Raw genomic sequence first — 21,508 nt, forward strand, 5'->3', positions numbered from 1 at the left:
ACGTTCACTAAAAGCAGACAAAATGTCAAATAGTTCCGTAACAGTCAGTAGAAACATGTCAAACAATGTAATGAATCAATCTTTAGGATGTTTTTAACATAAATCTTCAATAATGTTTCAACCGGAGAATTCCTTTGTCTTCAGAAATGCGATAGAACAGAACTCGCTCTCGCATGGTCAGCGCATGTTCAGCTCATGATAGACCTTACTCAATCCCCTCTCCTTCAGCCCCACTTTACAGTAGAAGCATCAGACAAGGTTCTAAAGACTGTTGACATCTAGTGGAAGCCGTAGGAAGTGCAAACTGACCCATATCTCACTGTGTATTCGATAGGCGATGAGTTGAAAACCTACAAACCTCAGATTTCCCACTTCCTGGTTGGATTTTTTTCTCAGGTTTTTGCCTGTCATATGAGTTTTGTTATACTCACAGACATCATTCAAACAGTTTTAGAAACTTCAGAGTGTTTCCAATCCAATACTAATAATAATATGCATATATTAGCAACTGGGGCTGAGGAGCAGGCAGTTTACTCTGGGCACCTCTAGGCACCTTTTCATCCAAGCTACTCAATACTGCCCCTGCAGCCATAAGAAGTTTTAAGAACAAATTCTTATTTACAATGATGGCCTACACCGGCCAAACTCGGAATACGCTGGGCCAATTGTGCGCCGCCCTATGGGACTTCCAATCACGGCCGGTTGTGATACAGTCTGGAATCGGTTGTTTGTAGTGACGCCTCTAGCACTGAGATGCATTGTCTTTGACCACTGCACCACTTGGGAGCCCCTATGGAATTGGTCAAGGGACTAAAGTTGAAAATGTGAGCCACATGTTCAGTAATAATATCATCTGCTATCTTTAAGAGAGAGGGATCCAGGTTGTCTGGACCTGCAGACTTTTTAGTGTCTATTGCCTTTAGTGTTTTATAGACCTCAGTATAAGAAATAGGCTCAACGTTAAAATGGTTCACATGAGAGCCTGTATCATAGTTTACTGTAACAGAGCTTATGTTAGAGACATGGGCCCCACCATTATAAAAAAAAACTGAACCAGCAGATATGAAGTGCTTGTTAAAAACCCCTACAATATGGGCTTTATCCTTCACTTCATTAGAATCCATCATTAAATGGTCAGGAAAGCCAGAGGATACATTAGAACCTGACACTGATTTGATTAGCTTCCAGAACCTCTTAGGGTTGTTTAGGTTCTCTGTGACTGCATTTAGATACAGTACCAGTCAAAAGTTTGGACACACCTACTACTCATTCAAGGGTTTTTCTTTATTTGGACTATTTTCTACATTGTAGAATATTAGTGAAGATGTCAAAACTATGAAATAACACATGGAATCATGTAGTACCCCCAAAAAAGTGTAAAACATATTTAACATTTTTCAAAGTTTTGCCTTGATGACAGCTTTGCACACGCTGGCATTCTCGTAACCAGCTTCATGAGGAATGCTTTTCCAGCATGAGGAATGCTTTTCCAGATTTCCCACATATGCTGAGCACTTGTTGGCTGCTTTTCCTTCACTCTGTGGTCCAAACCATCTCAATTGGGTTGCGGTTGGGTGATTGTGGAGGCCAGGTCATCTGATGCAGCACTCCATCACTCTCCTTGGTCAAATAGCCCTTACACAGCCTGGAGGTGTGTTTTGGGTCATTGTCCTGTTGAAAAACAAATGATAGTCCCACTAAGCGCAAACCAGATGGGATGGCATATCGCACCATAATGCTGTGGTAGCCATGCTGGTTAAGTATGCCTTGATTTCTAAATAAAATCACTGACAGTGCCACCAGCACCCCCACACTGTCACAACTCCTCTTCCATGCATCACTGTGGGAACCACACATGCGGAGATCATCCGTTCACCTACTCTGTGTTTCACAAAGACATGCTGGTTGGAACCAAAAACCTCAAATTTGGACTCATCAGACCAAAGGACAGGTTTCCACCGGTCATCAAGGCAAAGGGTGGCTACTTTGAAGAATGTCAAATATATTTTGATTTGTTTAACACCTATTTGGTTACTACATATGTGTTATTTCATAGTTTGTCTTCACTATTATTCTACAATGTCAAGTAGTAAAAATAAGAAAAACCCTGGAATGAGTAGGTGTGTCCAAACTTTTGACTGGTACTGTAGAAATCTGATTTGGACTTCCTGATCAATCCTGTATTTTTGTTTCTTAGCGCTCTTAAGGAGGCCCAGTCAATAGGAGCATTTGTATGTCTAGCTTGAGCCCAAGATACGTTTTTTTCTAATTAATCCTGCCAAGTTATCTGAAAACCAGGGATTGTCCCTGACACTGATTCTAAATGTCTTCCAAGTCTAGGTCCAAAAGGTTTCTACCCCCAAGCCATAAGGCTCCTGAACAGCTAATCAAATGGCTACCCAGACTATTTGTATCGCCCCCCCCCCCCCTCCTTTAGCTGCTGCTATTTTGTTTATTATCTATGCATAGTCACTTTAACTCTACCTAAATGTACATATTACCTCGACTAACCGGTGCCCCCGCACATTGACTCTGTACCGGTACCCCTGTATACAGCCTCGCAATTGTTATTTACTGCTGCGCTTTAATTATTTGTTACATCTATTTTTTACTTTACCAACAATGCAGTTTAGAAAAATACATGTTAAGGGCTTGTAAGTAAGCATTTCACTGTAAGGTGTACACCTGTTGTATTCTGCGCATGTGACAAATAACATTTGATTTGAATTTCAACCCCTCTACTCATTTGGTCAGGTTTAAAAACCCTGTACCATCAATAGAAATTTTAAACAAGATTTCTTGAGCCAAGTTTCTGAAAAAAAAACATTATGTCGTATTGGCACATATTCTAATCATGTCTATTTTTGGAAATAGACTGACATTAACATGGAAGAGGCCAAAACCTGCTGTTTTTAAAATCATAGGGAGTCGGTCGATTGCATGGTATCTAACCGGCCCAGGGTTTGGTCGCACATTACCAGAGATCAACAATAAAAACCTAACAATACATCTGTTGCCCATTGCGTGAGGACTTGGCAGAGCCAGCACCATTGTCAATGAAACGAGCTGAGTCTTTCGACACAGAAAAAAAGTAATTCAAGAGTTTGCGATTTTTGGAAGTGTGTTATCATGTGTAGCCCCACTTGCGTTTGAGAGTGGGACAAATGCAGTTACAGAGAGAGACCAAGTTCCTGGTGGTATTAACATGGTCTCGTTGGAGTGTTTGCAAATTGTAGGGCATAAGGCGACGATAACTCACACACCCATTGATCACTCAGCCTATTTAATCCAGGAAGGCATTGAGTAAAGGGCAAGCACAGTAATAGATACATAATGCTGGTTTCTAGAGGTCTTTCAGCACAGGTGACGACTAGTAGACGTTGTGTACAACGACGTAGATTGTCACACGGTGCATCAGGTTTTCCAATCTGTCAACCGCTTCTCCGCTCCTAGCCTTCAGTGCGCACCTGCGCTCGAGTAGCAGGCCTTGCGCTCGAGTAGCAGGCCTTGCGCTCAGACAGACTCTCCTGACTCTGTTCGCTCTAACTCCAAAAAGGTGTAGGCTACAGTTACGAGCAGCTCGAGGAAGAAAAAGTCTCTCAATCAGACATATTTGTACAAACACATTTTGTAAAATAGAGACAGATCTAAAAATAATAGTTATATACAGCATCCACCTTCACATCAAGTGTTTAGTTCTGTAGACATGATCGGGTCATTAAAACAACTCTTAACTCAGATCTCAAGGATCAGACATACAAACAGAATGACTGATTGGCAGCCATCTTGGATTATGTCGGAGAGACTTCTATTAAAGAACACCCTCTGTGTTCTCTTAGACAGGTAACTCTTGATCCACGGTATGGCAGAGGATGTAAGCCATAACACACTCGTCTTTTTTCAACAGTAGAAAAAAGATTGTTTTTGATAATATCAAAAGCTGTATTGAAGTCGAACAAAACAGCTCCCACAATCTTCTTAGCAATTTCTTACACAAAAGCAATGATTGGCTGAAAGTGCCATACATGTTGAGTCCCCTTCCCTATAAGCATGCTGAAATTCAGTAGTTATTCTGTTTAATGTGAAATAGCATTGTATCTGGTCAAACACAGTTTTGTTCAAAGGTTTACTAAAGCATGGTAGCCAGCTGATTGGTCAGCTGTTTGAAACATTAAAGTGTGCTTTGCTGTTCTTCGGTAGCATAATTAATTTAGCTTCCTTCCAGGCCTGAGGGCACACACTTTCCTGTAGGTTTAGATTGAAACAATGGCAAATAGGAGTGGTTAACTTTCAAAGAGAAGTTACGTTTCAACTGATCAATTGATTCAACAGGTTCAGCAACCTCAAGTAGATTTGGAAAATATCAGGGAGTGGGTTTTCCGGAACAAATTTGTTTTAAACACCAAGAAAACCAAAGTTAAGTTGGTCTGTTCCACCAGGAAAAGGTCAACATAGCATGAGATACAATTTAAGTATGGGAGGAGAACAAATTGAGGAAGTGACAGAAACCAAACTACTAGGAGTGCAGCTAGACACCTGCTTATCATGGTCGTCTCTAATAACTAATTATGTATATATATAAAAAAAATAAAAAAAAATGTAACTGCATGCATGATCAGAAAGATAGCTAAATATTTACCAGGAAAGATTAAGCATTACTTGAAAGTCAGGTGAACTACTGTTCTGGGGAAATGCATCAGCAAGTGAAATTAGGAGGCTGCAGATTGCACAGAACAAAGTAGCAAGGATTGTGGAGGTGGAGATATGATTTATTTTTGTTGTAGTCATGCTCAGTGCTCTTGGTTTGTTATCAATCAACAAGATAATAAAAATAAAAAACTGCTCATTTTATTTCATAATATACACCGTTTGAAACGGCCAAACTCTCTACGCAACAGTATTCAGTTGGTAAGAAACATTCAGTAAATAATAGGAATAGATTGTCCACCATCTGTGTTTTCCAGACAGAAAAGAGAAATAGGCTAAATAACAATTTGATTTAAAGAAATGTAATAATTTATCTGAGTAAAACAGAAACCTTTCAATATATAAATTCAAACAATGCATAGGAAAGTTGTGCTGGACTGTTAAATTAATCTATATTTTTAGACTTTATCTGGTCAATATGTCTTATGTGAAAATGTGATTGATTTTATTTTATTAGGATATCTTTGAGTCCTTAAACATTAAAATACAATCAGGTGAGTGGAACTGGGTGTTTTATTGCTGTTAGCGATATCTCTGAAAATGATCCGTTATGCATGTGCAACATTGTTGCATTTAAACTTTAGATCACTAGTTACTTTGTGTGCTAAAAATGATCAAGATGTTTGCAAGGGGAAGTATTAGTTGTACATTTCGATTGAGAAATGCATAGCCTGTTTTGTAAAAATGTATTCTTATGATTAGAGCTTATGTCAGAGTGAATGGGTTGCTCATTCTTCATCCTCATGCTGTGTGTGACGGTCTTTATCAGCCTGTGTGTTTTACAAAAAGTGCCCAGTCCTATATGACGTGCACTAGTATTACGGTCGCTGTCCTTTCAGCATTACGAGCCCGTCACATCCTTTGTCTCTGTTGCTTTTGATCAAGGTTTTTTTTCCAGATCAAAAGGGGGTTTAGGTGGTGGGCGTGGCTGGATTGTAGAGAGAATATTAGAGGCCCACATCTTGGCGGCGTAAAGACATTTTTGCAATGAGGTCCTTTATCTACTTCTGCAGTGGGGTCAACTTTTGGATAACATTTTTAGGTCTCTGCATGCAGTTTGAAGGAAGTTGCTAACTAGCGTTAGCGCAGTGACAAAGTCTATGGGTATATTGTGCTAACACTAGTTAGCATTGGCTACCTTCATGCCAATTTTCTCCATGGAGCTGAGAATGTTGCTGTTTTATAGCAAATTTCCTGCAATTCTATGCATTTTGCCATGGCTAATGCTGTGTTTGGATCAAACAATCTATACTTTCAGTTCTAGCTTTTTATTTGTGATTTTTCAAGTAAAAAAAAGATGGACCTCTTTTCTATGTACTTTGTATCTAGTTTAAGTTCACATTGAAAGCGATTTTCAATCCTGAAAATGTGTCAAAGGCATACCAAGAAAATCCCTGGATAGTGTGATGGTGTTAGGTTACCATACTGTGTAAGCAGTGTTGGTAGTGTTATGATATAATGAATGGTCAGTCATTGCATCCATAGCTCTATGAATTTGAGAGTGGTTACGTTTCTGAAGCCCATTCCCACCGAAACAAGGGCATGGAAATGCTTGGTTTGAAGCTGTAATCAGAAGTTTAAAGGTTGTATCATTTCAGTCAGTAGTTTTGAAAGTAGTGCTCAAGGCAAAACGAGTCCCTGGAGTTTTTTTTTCTTTTTCTTTTGGCAGTTTGTATGTACAATATTTAAATACTTAGGATCCTGGACTGCGTCTTTAATCGAGACCGCACGGCATCACCTTTCTTTATGGTCCATTCGGAGTGGTAGGAGGGGGAAGTTTCACCTAGACACTGATCATGGGTCATTTTGTGGATTTTGGCCAAAATGGAAACCATTTATATCTGTGTCCAGAATGTAAGGAAGTTGGAGGCAGTTGCACAAGCCAATTCTAATTAGCGTTAGGGTAATGACTGGAAGTCTATTGTATCGGCTAGCATGCAGAAGAGAGCGCAATGACTGGAAAGTCTCTGGGTAATGCTAGTTAGTGTCCCGAACCAGCTCGTAGCCCGTCAAAAAAAAAAGAGACAACGTGAAGATCAAGGAATAACAAATATTTATTAACTAAAGTAAACTATAAACAAGTAACAATGGTGTATTGTAAGTGAGTGGTTGCATACATTGATGTGATAATGAGGGGTGTTGAGGGGCCAAAGCAAACAGCTACAAAATGCCACAATCAAAATCCAACAGTGTCTGTGTGGAGACTCCTCAATGAATGGGGGAAAAGGTGCATTTATCCCCAGGACACACCCGGGCCCAGTTGTCACATTTCGCTGACGACGGCTCCGCCCACCGACATCCTAATGAGGAAAACGAGAGCAAAGAAAATCCGGCAGACAGAGTGAGAGGGTCGTCACACACACACCTTCCCATAAAACCCGGGGATCACCAATGACCCTGGAACACCACACCAACCAAACACAATACTGCCCCAGCCCACCTCGTCCTCCCCAGACCTCAGCAACCTTTGCGCAAAGCAACCTTTAAGAGGAACGATAACGAGAACAGAAGGGAACAGACTGGAGTGACAGAACAGGACAGCAAAATAAACAGTGGCCCGTCACATGACTCTTCTAATGTGGGGTCAGCCCGTGGCTCCTTGATTAGATCAGAGCAGGGCATAGAAACCAGAATAACAGGGTAAGTATTGACAGATTTCTTTGTAACATCGTCATTAGCCGGTGCAGTGACCAGGTCACCACAGCTCACGGAATGCAACGCTCAGAACACCTCTGGGGAAACTGTGCGCTCTCATCGGGAATCCCTACAAGTGACGGTTTAGAGGAACCCACTAGAGATGGACACGACAGGCCATACACGCTCACCAGCCAAGTGACGAAAGGTAAACAATCTGGGTCAGTTGGGACTTTCACATGCCCCTGGGCATGAAACAGTGTGACACGACTGAACAAATGTGGGACAGGCACTGCTAACGCCGTAGGCTTAGGTTTAACGTTAGCGCGAGTACTTAATTTACCCTTAGCCCCGAGAACAGGACATTCGTTTTTCCAATGACCTGAACCATGACAGTAGTTACTCTTGACTAAAGTCAGCTTTACCACGGGAGCCAGGCTCAACATTCGATGAAACTCTGCCCATAAACTAGTGGGCGAACACCAAATCTCGCCAAACGTCCCCACTCACTCCGAATGTGGGGCCCTGCAAAGACAATTTTCTGAGTCAAAACATACTCATCCGCCAAAACCGCAGCTTCAGAGACAGTCTTCACATTTCGTTCATGTACGTGGCTATACGATCAGGGATTGTATCCTTAAATTGCTATAGCATAATCAGATCACACAGCTCATGGAAAGTCATAACCGCAGAAGCGGTACACCAGCAATTAAACTGAAGATAACTCACGCAAACTCAACATGAGTCTGTATCAGCCTTTTTTAAAGTTCTAAATCGTTGGCGGTAAGCATCATGAACCAATTCGTAAATCTGTAACAGCCATTTTAACCTTAGTAGAGCTGACACTGTCGGCTACACTAAGAGCTAAATATGCTTCCTGCGCTTTACCAGTCAACACTAACATTAAAGTGCTATCAGAATCAGGCCAACTCCTAGCGTCAGCAACGAAAAGAACATCTCAGGGTCCTTCTCATTACATTTTGGCAACAGATGTGTCTGGGACTTGACCGAGAGAGGAGCGACCCCTACAGTAGGTAAATCTGGGTCACTTTCCCAGAGCAAACTCCAGAGAGCTTTCCTTCCCTAACCAACTCTAGCCACCCTTGTTGCAGCTTGATTTTTGCACTCTCCAAATTCTGTTTAAATTCCAATTGCTTTTCATATTTAAAACAAGTTAAACTCGAGCATGATCGTGTTAACACCCACTCCCAAATCCACTCATGCTCTAGTTTAGCTTGCTCATGCCCTAGTTGTAACAAAAGCAGTTCTTTCTGTTGTTCAAAAGACGGACTACTAGGGCTAACAGAGCGGCCATTAGCCCTAGCAAGATCGGAGCGGCCATTAACTTCTAGTATACCACACTCCATCAGATTGGCATTCAATATCAACCTAACAGAATTGAAGACTAATTTCAACCTGGTCGTGATCAGCGATCTTCAACAGCTGTTCTTTAGTACATCATTCTAACAGTTCCTCTGATGAACACGTATGAACTAGTGTACATTACACATCAGTCACTACTAAAAATAATCTCACTCTTCCCCTCTGCTGAACACACCAGACCACAACAAGAGAAGCACCAATCACATTGGGCACCACAGGAGAGAGATCAGATATAAGGAACTTCCCCCAAATCCTACAATAACTCCACCCTAGTCTCCGTGCAGATTCGCAGTGGGTAATTATGCACTGTAGCCCGTTGTCATGGAAAATCCCACTGGCTTGGAAAAACACCCCAGCTCACTGGCTGTTTCCCCCCAAGCCACGGATGTTCCCACGAGACCACTGCTCAGTCCACAGACACCACACAAAAATAACCATGCCCAACGTATTCCAAAGTGGAACACGTCGCTAAGCCTAACAGGGGAAAAGACAGGCTATAGCTCCGGGTAGTAAGTGTCACTACCCTGCCCAAATCTCCCACTGAGGTACACAGCAGATTGTACTCACCTCAGACCGATGTCCCAACAGCAAGTAGAGCAAGAGTTTCCAATCTGGGCAGGGACCTGGAAACTAACCAATGTTACTCTATCCAACGCAGTGGTAAGTTTACCAAAAAAACAAAGGCAACCAACACTGGGCCTACTAAGCAGCGCAAAAACAACAAAAAACTGTCACAAGGCACTATACCGCACACCTATAAGACTTTGCAGTGAATACCAACCAAAGTGCATCCCAAATAGCATTAACCCATCATAATGCAACAAAATAATATCCACCAAAATGTCTAGGAACCAACCTTATAATCCCAGATGAGCCCCCACTTGTCACGAACAGGCTCCTAAAAAAGGAGACAACGTGGAGCTCAAGGAATAACAAAATATATTTATTAACTAAAGTAACCTATAAACAAGTAACAATGGTGCAAGTGAGTGGTTGCATACATTGATGTGATAATGAGGGGCCAAAACAGACACAAAATGCCACAGCCAAAATCCAACAGTGTGTCTGCATGGCGCGAGCCTCATTAATGAATGGGAAGGTGTATTTATCGTCAGGACATACCCGAACCCAGGTGTGTCCCATTTCGCTGACGATCCTCCCGGCTTCGCCCACCGACATCCTAATAAGGAAAACGAGCAATGAGAAAGAATTCGGCAGACAGAGTGGGAGGGTCGTCACATTAGCAATTGCACTAGCGCTAGTTAGCAGCTTCCTTCAAACTGCACACAGAGCCATAAAAGTGCTATCCACAAGTTCATCTGACTCTGGGAAAGTAGATAAAGGGCCTCATTGCCAAAATCCTGAAGTATCCCTTTAAGATTAGGATTGTGGGGAAGGGAAGCAGATCCTAGATCTGTACCTAGGGGAAACTTCACTCTCAAACTTAACTGCTATTCCTGCCTGTGCTTCGTCTCCCCTCCAGAGTTCATGCGTAGCCCCTGTGTGGAGGCGAGCCTCATCCCCCCCCTTGTGCAGCTGCTCCACTCCAAGGACCACGAGGTGCTGCTGCAGACAGGCCGTGCCCTAGGCAACATCTGCTACGACAGCCGTAAGTACACCCTGTCATAGGTTTCCCTTACACTTTTCTCACCGGGTGGAAAAGGACCCGGGATCGGTGTCAATGGGTTCCACCATCAACATTTTCACACACCAAAAAAAAAAAAATTATATACATTTTTTTACATGGGGAGGTCACTTTATTAGGAGGGGGGTTATCTTGCCTAGGTGTAATTGTAGAGGAAGTATTGAAGTGCCTTTACTTGACAACTGTCCCCCCCTCTGCTCTCCCTGAGGAGGTGCCTTACATCTTGGGGAATACTGGTGTCAGCAGAATCCGAACCGGCTATTAGCAATATCTGCTCTTTTGTATGGCATTGATATGTTGAAAATCGGTTTAGTCTTAGGTCATCATAATGGGATATTGACTAGCCTGTTTCACAAGTGGGAAATACTCTGGTGATAATTTGGAATACACTGGCCATAAAGGGCCAAAAGTATCTGAAAATACTGGCTCTCTACTGTGAGATGACTATAGTATTCCATGGTTCTACCCGAAAGTCAATGTGAAATCCATAATTTTTCATCTGAGTAGCAAAAGCTTCGCTAAGCAGCTCCAATATAACACTATTCAGGTATTCTGTTCTGTCCATTTTAATAGGCGCCAGGGTGACTGCCCATCCCCTGTCAGTCTGGGGAACTAGTCAGCCCTGAGTTCCTGCTGAGAGCAGCACTTCTTTCCCCAGACAGACTTTGAAGGTGAGGGTGTCCGTCACACAAAGATAAAACTGCTTACAATCACTTCCCCCAATTCCTCTAGAACGGGTGTCAAACATACAGATCCGGCCCGTAAGGGTGTTCTTTCTGGTTTGAGTAAAACATTTTTGGGTTACGGGAAGTGTAGAAATTAGAATGGACCTACATTCATATAGTTTTTTTGACTGTGTCCAGCTCGTTAAATAATCACCAAAATGAAAGCTAGACAGTCAGGGAGCATCAAATTCAAACAACTATGGATAGAGGACAATTTTATTTTTTTTTAAATCTTGACGGCGAGGAAATATAACCAAATTTCAGTTGGACCCTCCAGACCTCGTTGGAGACCAAATGCGGCCGTCGCATCAAAAAAGTAACTAGAATAAAGATTTAGGTTAATTAATCAAGCCTTGTCGTGAATACATTTAAGGGGAAAATGTGTTGCGTTGAGGCCTTAATGGCAGCTATTGTTTCTGTTGCATTGTTTCTCCCATCACTGAAAGGTGAGACGTCTATGGTTTGATAGGATCATAAAGAGTGTAAGAGCATAGTGGCAGAAACGTGTGTTTCAGTCGGAGCTGCAGCTGTTTTCAACTCTTAACGGGGGCACCACTGAAGAAATCATTTTAGAAGGAGTCTGTAGTTGTTCGGTACTGGCCCTTTTTCAAAATGTAATTACCACAAGACAAACTGACCGCTTCAACTGCCAATCGTTGTGCATTCAAACAACTTCCAGACCTAGCAGCAGAAAAACAGTACCAGCATTTTGTCCATCAATGGCAACCAGATTCCATGCAATTTGTTTAGTCCCTCCCTTGCTTTCTCTGCTTCGTTTCTCCTACAACTCTCTCTCTCCCCCTCCCTGCCCATCTCTCTTTCGCTCTCTCACCTCTTTTCTTTTCCTAAATCTTCATCTACCACTTCCTCTGCAAGCTATGCAGCTGCGCGCTCCAGACATTCTTATTTTGTCCGCCATCATTAAGCACACACTGTATAATGTGTCAATATGTTCCTGTGTTAAAACAACTAATGCAGACAATAATATACTGACAAGGCCCATACTGTAACACTTCCTCTGCTAGCTACGTCCCAGACATCCCCATTTCGTCTGCCATCATCAAGCACACACTTTATTATGTGTCGATATGTTCCCGTGTCGGCTAACACAATTCAGATATACTTTTTTTAACCTTTTATGTCTAACATTAGTGTACTGTCACATGATGGTGCTACCATGAGAGCACATGGCCTCCCTATGTTGATGGTCTATCTTGCTACATTATCTCTTGGCACATCAAGCAGTCCTGGTCTACAGTACGTGTGGTGTCTGCAGGCAAAGGTGATGTCCTTAAAGTTTAACCCCTATCCTCAGGAGCACCAACTAATCCCCCCTTTTTTTGTTGTTGACCCAACTAACATTGTTGACAACATTTTTAACCCTTTAGTGAGGTTCATTTGATGTTCTATAAATATGACACGGGCTAATTGTATCCAAAATCATGTAAAAAATAATCATATACTGAACAAAAATCCAAACCCAACATGTAAAGTGTTGGTCCCATGTTTCGTTTTAGAGGATTTGACAGTACGTCCAACCCGGCCTCACAACCGCAGGCCACGTGAAACCACACCAGCCCAAGACCTCCACATCCAGCTTCTTCACCTGCGGGATCGTCTGAGGGGGGATGGAGGGGGGGGGGGGGGCAGTGCTGAGGAGTATTTCTGTCTGTAATAAAACCCTTTTGTGGGGAAAACTCATTCTGATTGGGTAGGCCAGGCTGCCAAGTGGATAGGCCTGGCTGCCAAGTGGGTAGGTATATGCCCTCCCAGGCCTACCCATGGCTGCACCCCTGCCCAGTCATGTAAAATCCATAGATTAGGGCCTAATGAATTTATTTCAATTGACTCAGTTATGTAAAATCCATAGATTAGGGCCTAATGAATTTATTTCAATTGACTGATTTCCTTATATGAACTGTAACTCACTAAAATCTTTGAAATTGTTGCATTTTTAATTTGGTTTAGCATATATTTGCATGGCTGTAGTAGATTGCTATGTTGAGCAGAGCAGTGTCCTAAAAATGTACTGTGGTCTGTAGTAATATGGTGCTAATTAAGGCCACTCAATGAGGCGTCTGCTAAAAACGATTTCATAAAAACAGACTGGAGTCACTGAGTGTGACAACTTCAATTCCCATGGTCCCTAGGCTGTCTGGTCTTCAGTTCCCAAGATGCAGGATTTTTTTATTGCACAAAGCGAACAGACTTATTCTCTATTCAATCCAGCTGGGATTCAGTCACTCAACCACCATACGTTTGCTGTTCACAGTCATGCTCATATGCATAACCTGTCTCCATTACTTCTGTAGTACGGTTGTCTCTTCCACTCATAACCACACTGTATTAGAATTTGACCATGAATCTGGAAGCATCTACCTGTGATGTAAATCAATTAGCATTCAAGGTCATTTGGATTTATTTTTAACTAATTGGCTTCATCAGCACTGTCACTCAATTTGTCTACACTTCAGACTGATAGCCACAAGCGCACCAATACATTTTGAGGTTTGGGGTGGGGTTAACCAAAACAAACTACAAAACGCACAATATGTAATTTCATGTCTCCGAGCTATGTGCAACAGGTATTAGCTTGGGTTATGGTGCGATTTAATTTCTAGTTAGCTGCCTCAAGTAATTTTTTGTTTTGCCTCTCCTTTTTCACGTTATGATTCATTATTATAATTATTATTTACGGCTGTATTTCTATAGCATGTGTTATTTACTTATGTGATTTTGTGTATTTTTTTATTTATTTTTACTGCTTGCTTAACTTTCTCTCCCTTTTTTTAATAGATTTTTTCCCCCAGGTTGGTTGTTGTGATTGTGATTTTTCTTCTTTTTTGATTTCCCCCTGACCTCTTTGTTTTGCAGATGAGGGCAGGAGTGCAGTTGACCTGGCGGGAGGGGCTCAGATAGTAGCTGGACACATAAAGTCACTGTCCCAAAATACTGACCCGGACAATGCGAAGCTCTTGACTGTCTTTTGTGGCATGCTGATGAACTATAGCAATGATAATGGTAATGACCAACTCCCCCTGGGTAAACTACATTAACCAAACTAAACAGAGTAAACGTTTTTAAGAATGAATCTACTTTGGCAGTGTCGGTGACTGTTCTAGACGTTATGTTGACACCTTTTATCCAGTCTTAAAGTGATAGTTCACTTTAATATGAACGTTTGTGTGATTTTATTTTAAAAAATCCGACATTTATGTAGTCTATTGACGAGATGAGTCCACGTTCCACGTCATCTGTTGGGTTGATTCAGCTATATGCCTCAAATCCAAATCAGTTGGTAACATGGGCACAGTCTAATTTCAAACTATTAGACTGTGCCTATATTTTCATTTAACTGGATCTTCTCATTAGATGGCATGGGGGCATGGATTCATATCAACTGCTATTGAGGTCTGAAAATGTCTGCCGAATTTTGATTTTGAAGTGAACTGTCTTTTAAAGGCCCAGTCAAATTATATTTTGCTGTGTTTTTAAATACATTTCCACACTTTGAGGTTGGAATAGTACTGGCAAATAGGGAAAATTATGCTAATGCCCTTTTAGTGTAACAGCTGTTTTGGTGGGTTGGAGTTTTGCCTGCCTGGTGACATTACCAGGCGGTAAATTAGTTAATAGGTCATTATCAATAAAACATTACAATATGGTGCAGAGCGTTCGATTTGGCTCCTGAGGGGCAAGGAGACTCCCAGCTCCACTAAAACCATTGACCACTATGTGCCGTTTTAAATGTTAACTATTTGTTTGTAATCTCATCACCTCTTGAACAGCATAGTCAGAACTACAAATTTCCGATTATTTCATGCTAAACAATTGTGCACATTTTTTGCTCTATCATCAGAGATGTACAGCAAGTAACTGCATGCTTTTTATGATCAGTAAACATCAGTTGATCATGTATTTTCCGATTTTGTGAGCGTAACCTATCCATTTGGCATGTAGCTAGCTAGCTAAGCAAACAATGTGTCATTTAAATTGCCTCATCAGAGATTAGGCTTTTGGAAAGAGCTTGACATCGGCCAGTCCTCGTACTGGAAGTTATTAGTCGGACTACTGTCATCACCACTATAGATGGCAAAGCAAACTATTTGGATATAGCAATCTAGTTTATCCCCTGAAAGTTAGCTCGTTAACTAGCCATATTGACATGATCTGTTATTAGCTAGCTAGCCAGTTTGACGTGGTCCATCAATCAATGTATTCTATCATGTCTGTCAGCAGCAATCGTGATTAAACACTCTTAAAAACAATGTTGAAAAGGGGATCGTGTTAACTAACTTCGCTAGGTAGCTTGCAAAATAAACATCATTAGATGACAGTAAATCGGCAAATGCGCCCCTCTGCTCTTTGACTGACAGACAGCCCACAAAGCATGGGAAATTTACCTAAACCACTCATACTTGTCACGTCTAGTTTTATTTTATATCACTGAAATATCCAATTAATGGTGGCCAATTATTTAGAGTTATTGTGTAGCTACCCTTGGGGCGGCAGGTAGCCTAGTGGTGTTGGGCCAGTAACCGAAAGGTTGCTAGATCGAATCCCTGAGCTGACAAGGTAAAAATCGGTCGTTCTGCCCCTGAACAAGACCGTGAACTGTTTTACATGGAATAATCGGACATGTGTAGTTCTGACTATGTTCTTCAATAGGTGATGATATTAGAACCAAATAGTTAACATTTATTTAACATTGCTTTAAAACGGCACACAGTTGTCAATGGTTTTAGAGGAGCTGAGGATCCTCTTGCCCCCCAGCATGCAAATTGAACCATTCTGCACCTTGTTGTGGAGTCTTATTGATATAGACCAACAAGAAAGAGTTCCAAACCTCTCTGCTAATAACAGCTAGTTTTCCGTTTTCCCCTCCCCACCCAGACCACTCCCAGTCCTAGCAAAATTCTTGCTTGAGAAATTTCTCATTGTTAAGAAGCAATTTTTGTTTTTGACCATTTCATTGAAAACAATCACAGTGAGGTATTTAACGGTCAGTCACCCAGAAATTATTTGATATTGAGATACAAACAGCTGCATTGGACCTTTAAGTCATTGTCACTCTCTCTAGCCTATATGTTAGCCAGTGTTCAAGTTTATGCTACTCAGCCTTTACTCACTATGGTGGCAGGAGGTAGCGGTGCAAGAGCATATGTGTGCCTTGGAGAGTGGTCTGTCCATTGCTTTCTGTTGTGTCCTGCTTGAGCTCTTAGTAATTTTCCTCTTAAAGTACTGACGGCTTGTCTTGTAGTTGGGGGTGTCCCTCCTTAGCTTATGCTGTAGCCATTTCTCTGTCCCCCTTACACGTCACTCTCCGGTTTGTAATTAGATTGTCTATTCTCCCACAACCTTCCTTGCAGAGCCTTTATAGTCTATCCAGGTGCGAGGTCCCGAGTAATCAATAATGTTCACTTCTGCTGTCAACCTTCAAAAACCCTTTTTCTAGTTTAATTAGGCTTCTTCCCAAATGGCACCCTGTTTAGTGCACTTCTTTTCACCAGAGAATATGGTGCCATTTGGGAACAAATCAAATTGTATTAGTCACATGCGCCGAATACAACAGGTGTAGACCTTACAGTTAAAATGTTACTTACGAGCCCCTAACCAATGATGCAGTTTCAAAAAGATACGGATAAGAATAAGAGATAAAAGTAACAAGTAATTAAAGAGCAGCAGTAAAATAACAATAGCGAGACTATATTATATACAGGGGGGTACCGATACAATGTGAGGGGGCACCGGTTAGTTGAGGTAGTATGTACATGTAGGTAGAGTTATTAAAGTGACTATGCATAGATGGATGTATAGATTCACTATTCACATGAACACATTGTTTAGCACCCTTTAACTGTGGTAGCTAAGTAACTAGTCTTGTTATAATGATGTAACATTTTCTTTTGCAAGTTACTGTACATGTACAACCCTAACACCTTTAAAGTTAGTAGAAAATGTAACTGCCATGGAACCCTCAGCCTCTTCTAATTGGACTATAGAAAGTTGAGTTGTTGTCTTGGTTGGACTGTTGGTTCACCAGGAGTGTATTCACTAGGAAGCAAATGGGCAGAAACAGAGAGAGATCTCTCTGAATTTGTCTAATTAGAAACTTGTTTTCATTGCAAACCACTCTCTGTTGCAAAATGTTTTGCTAAGGTTTGCATTAATGAATCTTTCCAAGGTTGGTTAGTGGTTTAGAGAGAGGGATGCTCACGAGTGTTTACACCCCTGAGGTTCCACGACGTACTGCTGCTCTCTGAATCTTGTAAATAATTAATTAATGGCCCAAGTTTTTTCTCCTCCGTCGGCAAGATGCGGAACAGTAATTACTTTTCGATCTATCGCCTCTCCCGTACGATCCCCGACCAGTCCAAGGTCACTCACCAAAATAGACTGAGGAAAAATAAATGCTTACGAAAACATGGCGTTCAGGGGAGGCACATGCGACAGCTCAAAATGTACCCCTCAGGCTCTCAATGTCAAATTTCTCTTTCCCACAATTAAACATGGAGCTAAGTGGATTTTCTCTCCATAACCCAATGATCTGCGATCCAATCATCAGACATTAAACAGTGCTGCGATTACTCAGTAGAAATATATTTATTAGAACGGACATCCCCATTCAAGTCAATGTTCCGTGATGAGTAGAATTATATTTATATGATGATTACACTGTCTTCTGCTTTATAGCGGTGCTACTTCCGGTGGCACCAACGTTTATCCCCAGCCGCCAAGCACCACTATCAGGGTACTAAATGAAACCACTTCACGGGGCTCAGCAAAGCCTCAAGTCAAATCCCATTTAAAATATCTCACACACATATGTTTTCTCTCAATTATGGTTATTTATGGACTAATCTGTTTAGCTTTGAGTAAGGCCATTTTTCGCCGCTCCATGGAAAGGATGCTTGAGAAAACAGGACGGAAACACTTGACTTCATATAGCCTCTAGACCAGGGGTCGGCAAACTATGGCCTTGCCCATGAGTTCATTCAATCCAGCCCATTGGAGGGGGGAATTATTGTTTTGGGTCAAAAAACACCCCAGTCCAAACTTGAACATCGTGAATGTTCTGTTTGACATATGTGAGTTATAATCAAACACACTTGAACATCTTGAATGTTCTGTTTGACTTATGTGAGTTCTAATCAAACACACGTGAACATCTTGAATGTTCTGTTTGACTTATGTGAGTTCTAATCAAACACACGTGAACATCTTAAACTAGATAGAAAGTATGATAATCGTCCTATATATTTTCAAATAACTGACCTGTTTCTGGCCCGCGAATTGATTCTGACAAATCGGTAAAACAAAAATAGTACTGATCGGCTAGTTGATAATAGTGCATACAATTACTACATGCGCTACACGTTCTTGGAACTGTAAAGAGAGGAGAGCGACCACAGTCTTGTCCTCTACCCTGGGCTACGGCATCTAACGCGTCAGAGTAATGGAGTTGATCCACTCTGCGCATCGCGGGCCGGAGCATTTTGCAATTACACCATGCAAATGAGATTCTGCGGCCGCCAGCGGCCCGCTCCCTTCAGCTGGCTGTTTGTAAACTGTCACCACAGCTAATATAACCTTCACTAGTATTTATAGAAGGTCCGCACATCCAATGGTTTTTACAGCGGCTGTGCAAATTGACAATTATTTCTACAAGGCCTTGTTTGACATTCCCTAACAAATAGAAATCGAGATTTTGTAAATGTTATTTTATTTTTTGTAGATTTGGGTCATGATAACTTTGTGACCAAAGTTGGTTTATGTTTCTGGAGTTCGCTCGCCTCCAGTAGGCCTGTGGTTGTGTCGAGGCGTAATGTGGATTATGGTTAATGTTTTGAAAGAATAACAAACCTCGCTTGTATTTCAGCGAGGACCCTCGTTAATTCACCATTAATCATCATTAATCATCTTCAATTCAAGATGATAACTTTTTTATCAATTGGTTACTTCCTTCCTCACTCACTCGCTTTCCCTCCCTTTCTCCTTATACCCTTTTATCTATATATTTTTGTCTTTAAAATGTGCTTATTCATTCATTTTAGTCCCTTTTTACTTCTCTCCCCCCCCTCCCCCCACCCCTTTACCATCCTTCCTCTCTCTTCATCCATCCGTCCTTTGTCATCTGTTTGTTTGTCAGTGTCGGTCATCTTTTAAAATCAACTTAACCCACTCTTTCTCCTATCTCTCCTCTATAGGCGCTAGCTCCTCTAGCTGGTTTTCCAGAGCTCACTATACCCAGGGAAATACATCTGCTCTCTGACATACTGTACATGACATGGACCTTAATGACAATATATAGATAGTCTACATTATGCAAATAGAAAACAACTGTGCAGATTTCTTTGTTTGTTTGCAGCAACTCCTTTCCCTTTTTATAAATTGCCTTTGCCTGTATACCTCCCTTTTGGCTTGTTACACCTTTAAACACACACACACACAGACAGACAGACAGACAGACAGACCCCCCCCCCCCCCCCACCACTGGCCTTATTGTAATTTCAACTCCCAATCTCTAGATGGCAGTGCTCATATCTTCCCTTTGTTATTCCCCCTGTGTCCTCTCCAGACTCCTTGCAGGCCCAGCTGATCAACATGGGAGTGATCCCCACCCTGGTGAAGTTGCTGGGCCTCCACTCTGACAACACAGCCCTCACAGAGATGTGCCTCATTGCCTTCGGAAACCTTGCCGAGCTCGGTGAGTATGCCTACCATAGATGTAGAATTCTAATTCTATGGGTACACACATCAGAACACTGTTGATCTGCTATTCTGGTTGCGGTTCAGCTTTTCTACAATACTGTCTGGGATTTTGAGCATAAACCTACCATCGATTTGTAATCCAAGATACCATACCATATCGGCATAGATAACAAGAGTACCATATATTTTTTATCTTGCCGTATGATTCAAAACTGTCAACCCTAGTAGGAAGTTGAACGGTGACTTGCTTCACATTTTTTGTCATATATAAACCAGGGACAGAACTGATTCTGTCTTCGCAGAACAGTATCTGTCTTCGCTAGCTAGCCTGGTGCTAACTCTGCGATCGTTATGATGATGAATAAACACGGGGAAGATTCCGTTGAATCCCAAACAGACTGGACCAGTCATGTCATCTTGATTGAACTTTTTCTTCCCTCTCTGCAGAGTCCAGTAAGGAACAGTTTGCCTCCACGAACATCGCCGAGGAGCTGGTGCGTCTGTTCCAGAGGCAAGCGGAGCACGAGAAGAAGGAGATGATCTTTGAGGTCCTGGCTCCACTCGCTGAGAACGGTAATTCAATACAACTTTATTTATCCCTACAGAGGTGATTAAGACGGGCAAGTCGGGTTACAATTATCAAATGTCAACCTATAATACAGTAGGCGGAAATTATTTTCCGATCCACATACTGTTGTCAGGGGAATGTGATGTCATACTGTGTAAGTACAGTTGGGTCTGAAATGATTGACACCCTTAAGCAATAATAACTGTATGATTGACACCCTTAAGCAATAATAACTGTATAAAATAAAAAATGTAAATACTGAGCTATACTGTATGCCCAAGAAATCTGGGGAAATTATATTATTTTATACTAATACAATTAGTTTCTCAGAGAAATAGATTTTGTTTAACAATTTATATTTTACCTAACATGCGAAACAAAATCTTTCTCAAAATGATTGACACCCATAAAGATTATTATAAATAAAGTAGTCAGAAGTTTAGTGTTTGGTCCCATATTCCTAACACGCAGTGATTACATCAAGCTTGTGACTCATTTTGGTTTCAGTTCATTTTGGTTCTGTTTCAGATTATTTTGTGACCAATTGAAATGAATAGTAAATGATTTATTGTCTTTTTGCCGTCACTTTTATTGTCAATAAGAATAGAACATGTTTCTAAACACTTCTACATTCATGTGGATGCTACCATGATTGTGGATAATCCTGAATGAATGGTGAATAATGATGACTGAGAAAGTGTTGAGTGTTATTGGTAATCGTGAGAGGTTAGCATGTCTGCGGTGTATGATCTTTGACCCTGTAACTTTCTCCCTCATCATTATTCACGATTCATTCAGGATTATCTGTAATGAATGTATTAATGTAGATATGATTTTCAATACCGTCATTTCAAAATTCCCCAGTGTACGGTATTCCGCCCAAACCTAGTTGGGGTACAGGAATATAGTACTGGATTATTGAGCCAGTGTTTTGATGTTGTAGAATTAGCATTGCAAATGATTGCATCCATATGGCCATTTACATTAGCCATGATTACACGTCAAATAAGCATACAGAAACAGTGGTGTGTGTGGGGCGTGCATGCACATTAGAAATGATCTAGTTCAGATTTTTTAACTCCCCTTTGTCAGAAATGAATAATGAATTAGTTGAAGTCACAGTTTGGCGAGGAA

General features: G+C 41.4%; 1 protein-coding gene and 1 long non-coding RNA gene across 5 annotated transcripts in view; one reads left to right on the forward strand and one right to left on the reverse strand.

The window, feature by feature from the left end:
- Positions 1-21,508, forward strand: part of LOC139561629 (rap1 GTPase-GDP dissociation stimulator 1-like) — a 52,468-nt gene that overhangs the window by 11,601 nt on the left and 19,359 nt on the right. For 2 of the 3 annotated variants that reach the window (XM_071378851.1, XM_071378849.1), the window contains exons 5-8: positions 10,208-10,333; positions 13,969-14,115; positions 19,673-19,801; positions 20,254-20,379. In XM_071378851.1, coding sequence (XP_071234952.1) covers positions 10,208-10,333; positions 13,969-14,115; positions 19,673-19,801; positions 20,254-20,379 — 528 coding nt within the window. The remainder of the gene's footprint in view (positions 1-10,207; positions 10,334-13,968; positions 14,116-19,672; positions 19,802-20,253; positions 20,380-21,508) is intronic. The other variant, XM_071378852.1, reaches the window with a different exon arrangement.
- Positions 6,744-10,252, reverse strand: LOC139561631 (uncharacterized). 2 transcript variants are annotated; one of them, XR_011672171.1, is made up of 4 exons: positions 10,174-10,252; positions 9,847-9,904; positions 9,581-9,622; positions 6,744-7,007 (listed from the first exon to the last, which is right to left on the reverse strand). It is a non-coding gene; the product is annotated as an uncharacterized lncRNA (long non-coding RNA). The 2 variants fall into 2 exon arrangements; XR_011672170.1 differs by lacking the exons at positions 9,847-9,904; positions 10,174-10,252 and having other exon boundaries at positions 9,581-9,793.

This window comes from Salvelinus alpinus, chromosome 31 (genome assembly GCF_045679555.1).
Source record: "Salvelinus alpinus chromosome 31, SLU_Salpinus.1, whole genome shotgun sequence".
Lineage (NCBI taxonomy): Eukaryota > Metazoa > Chordata > Actinopteri > Salmoniformes > Salmonidae > Salvelinus > Salvelinus alpinus.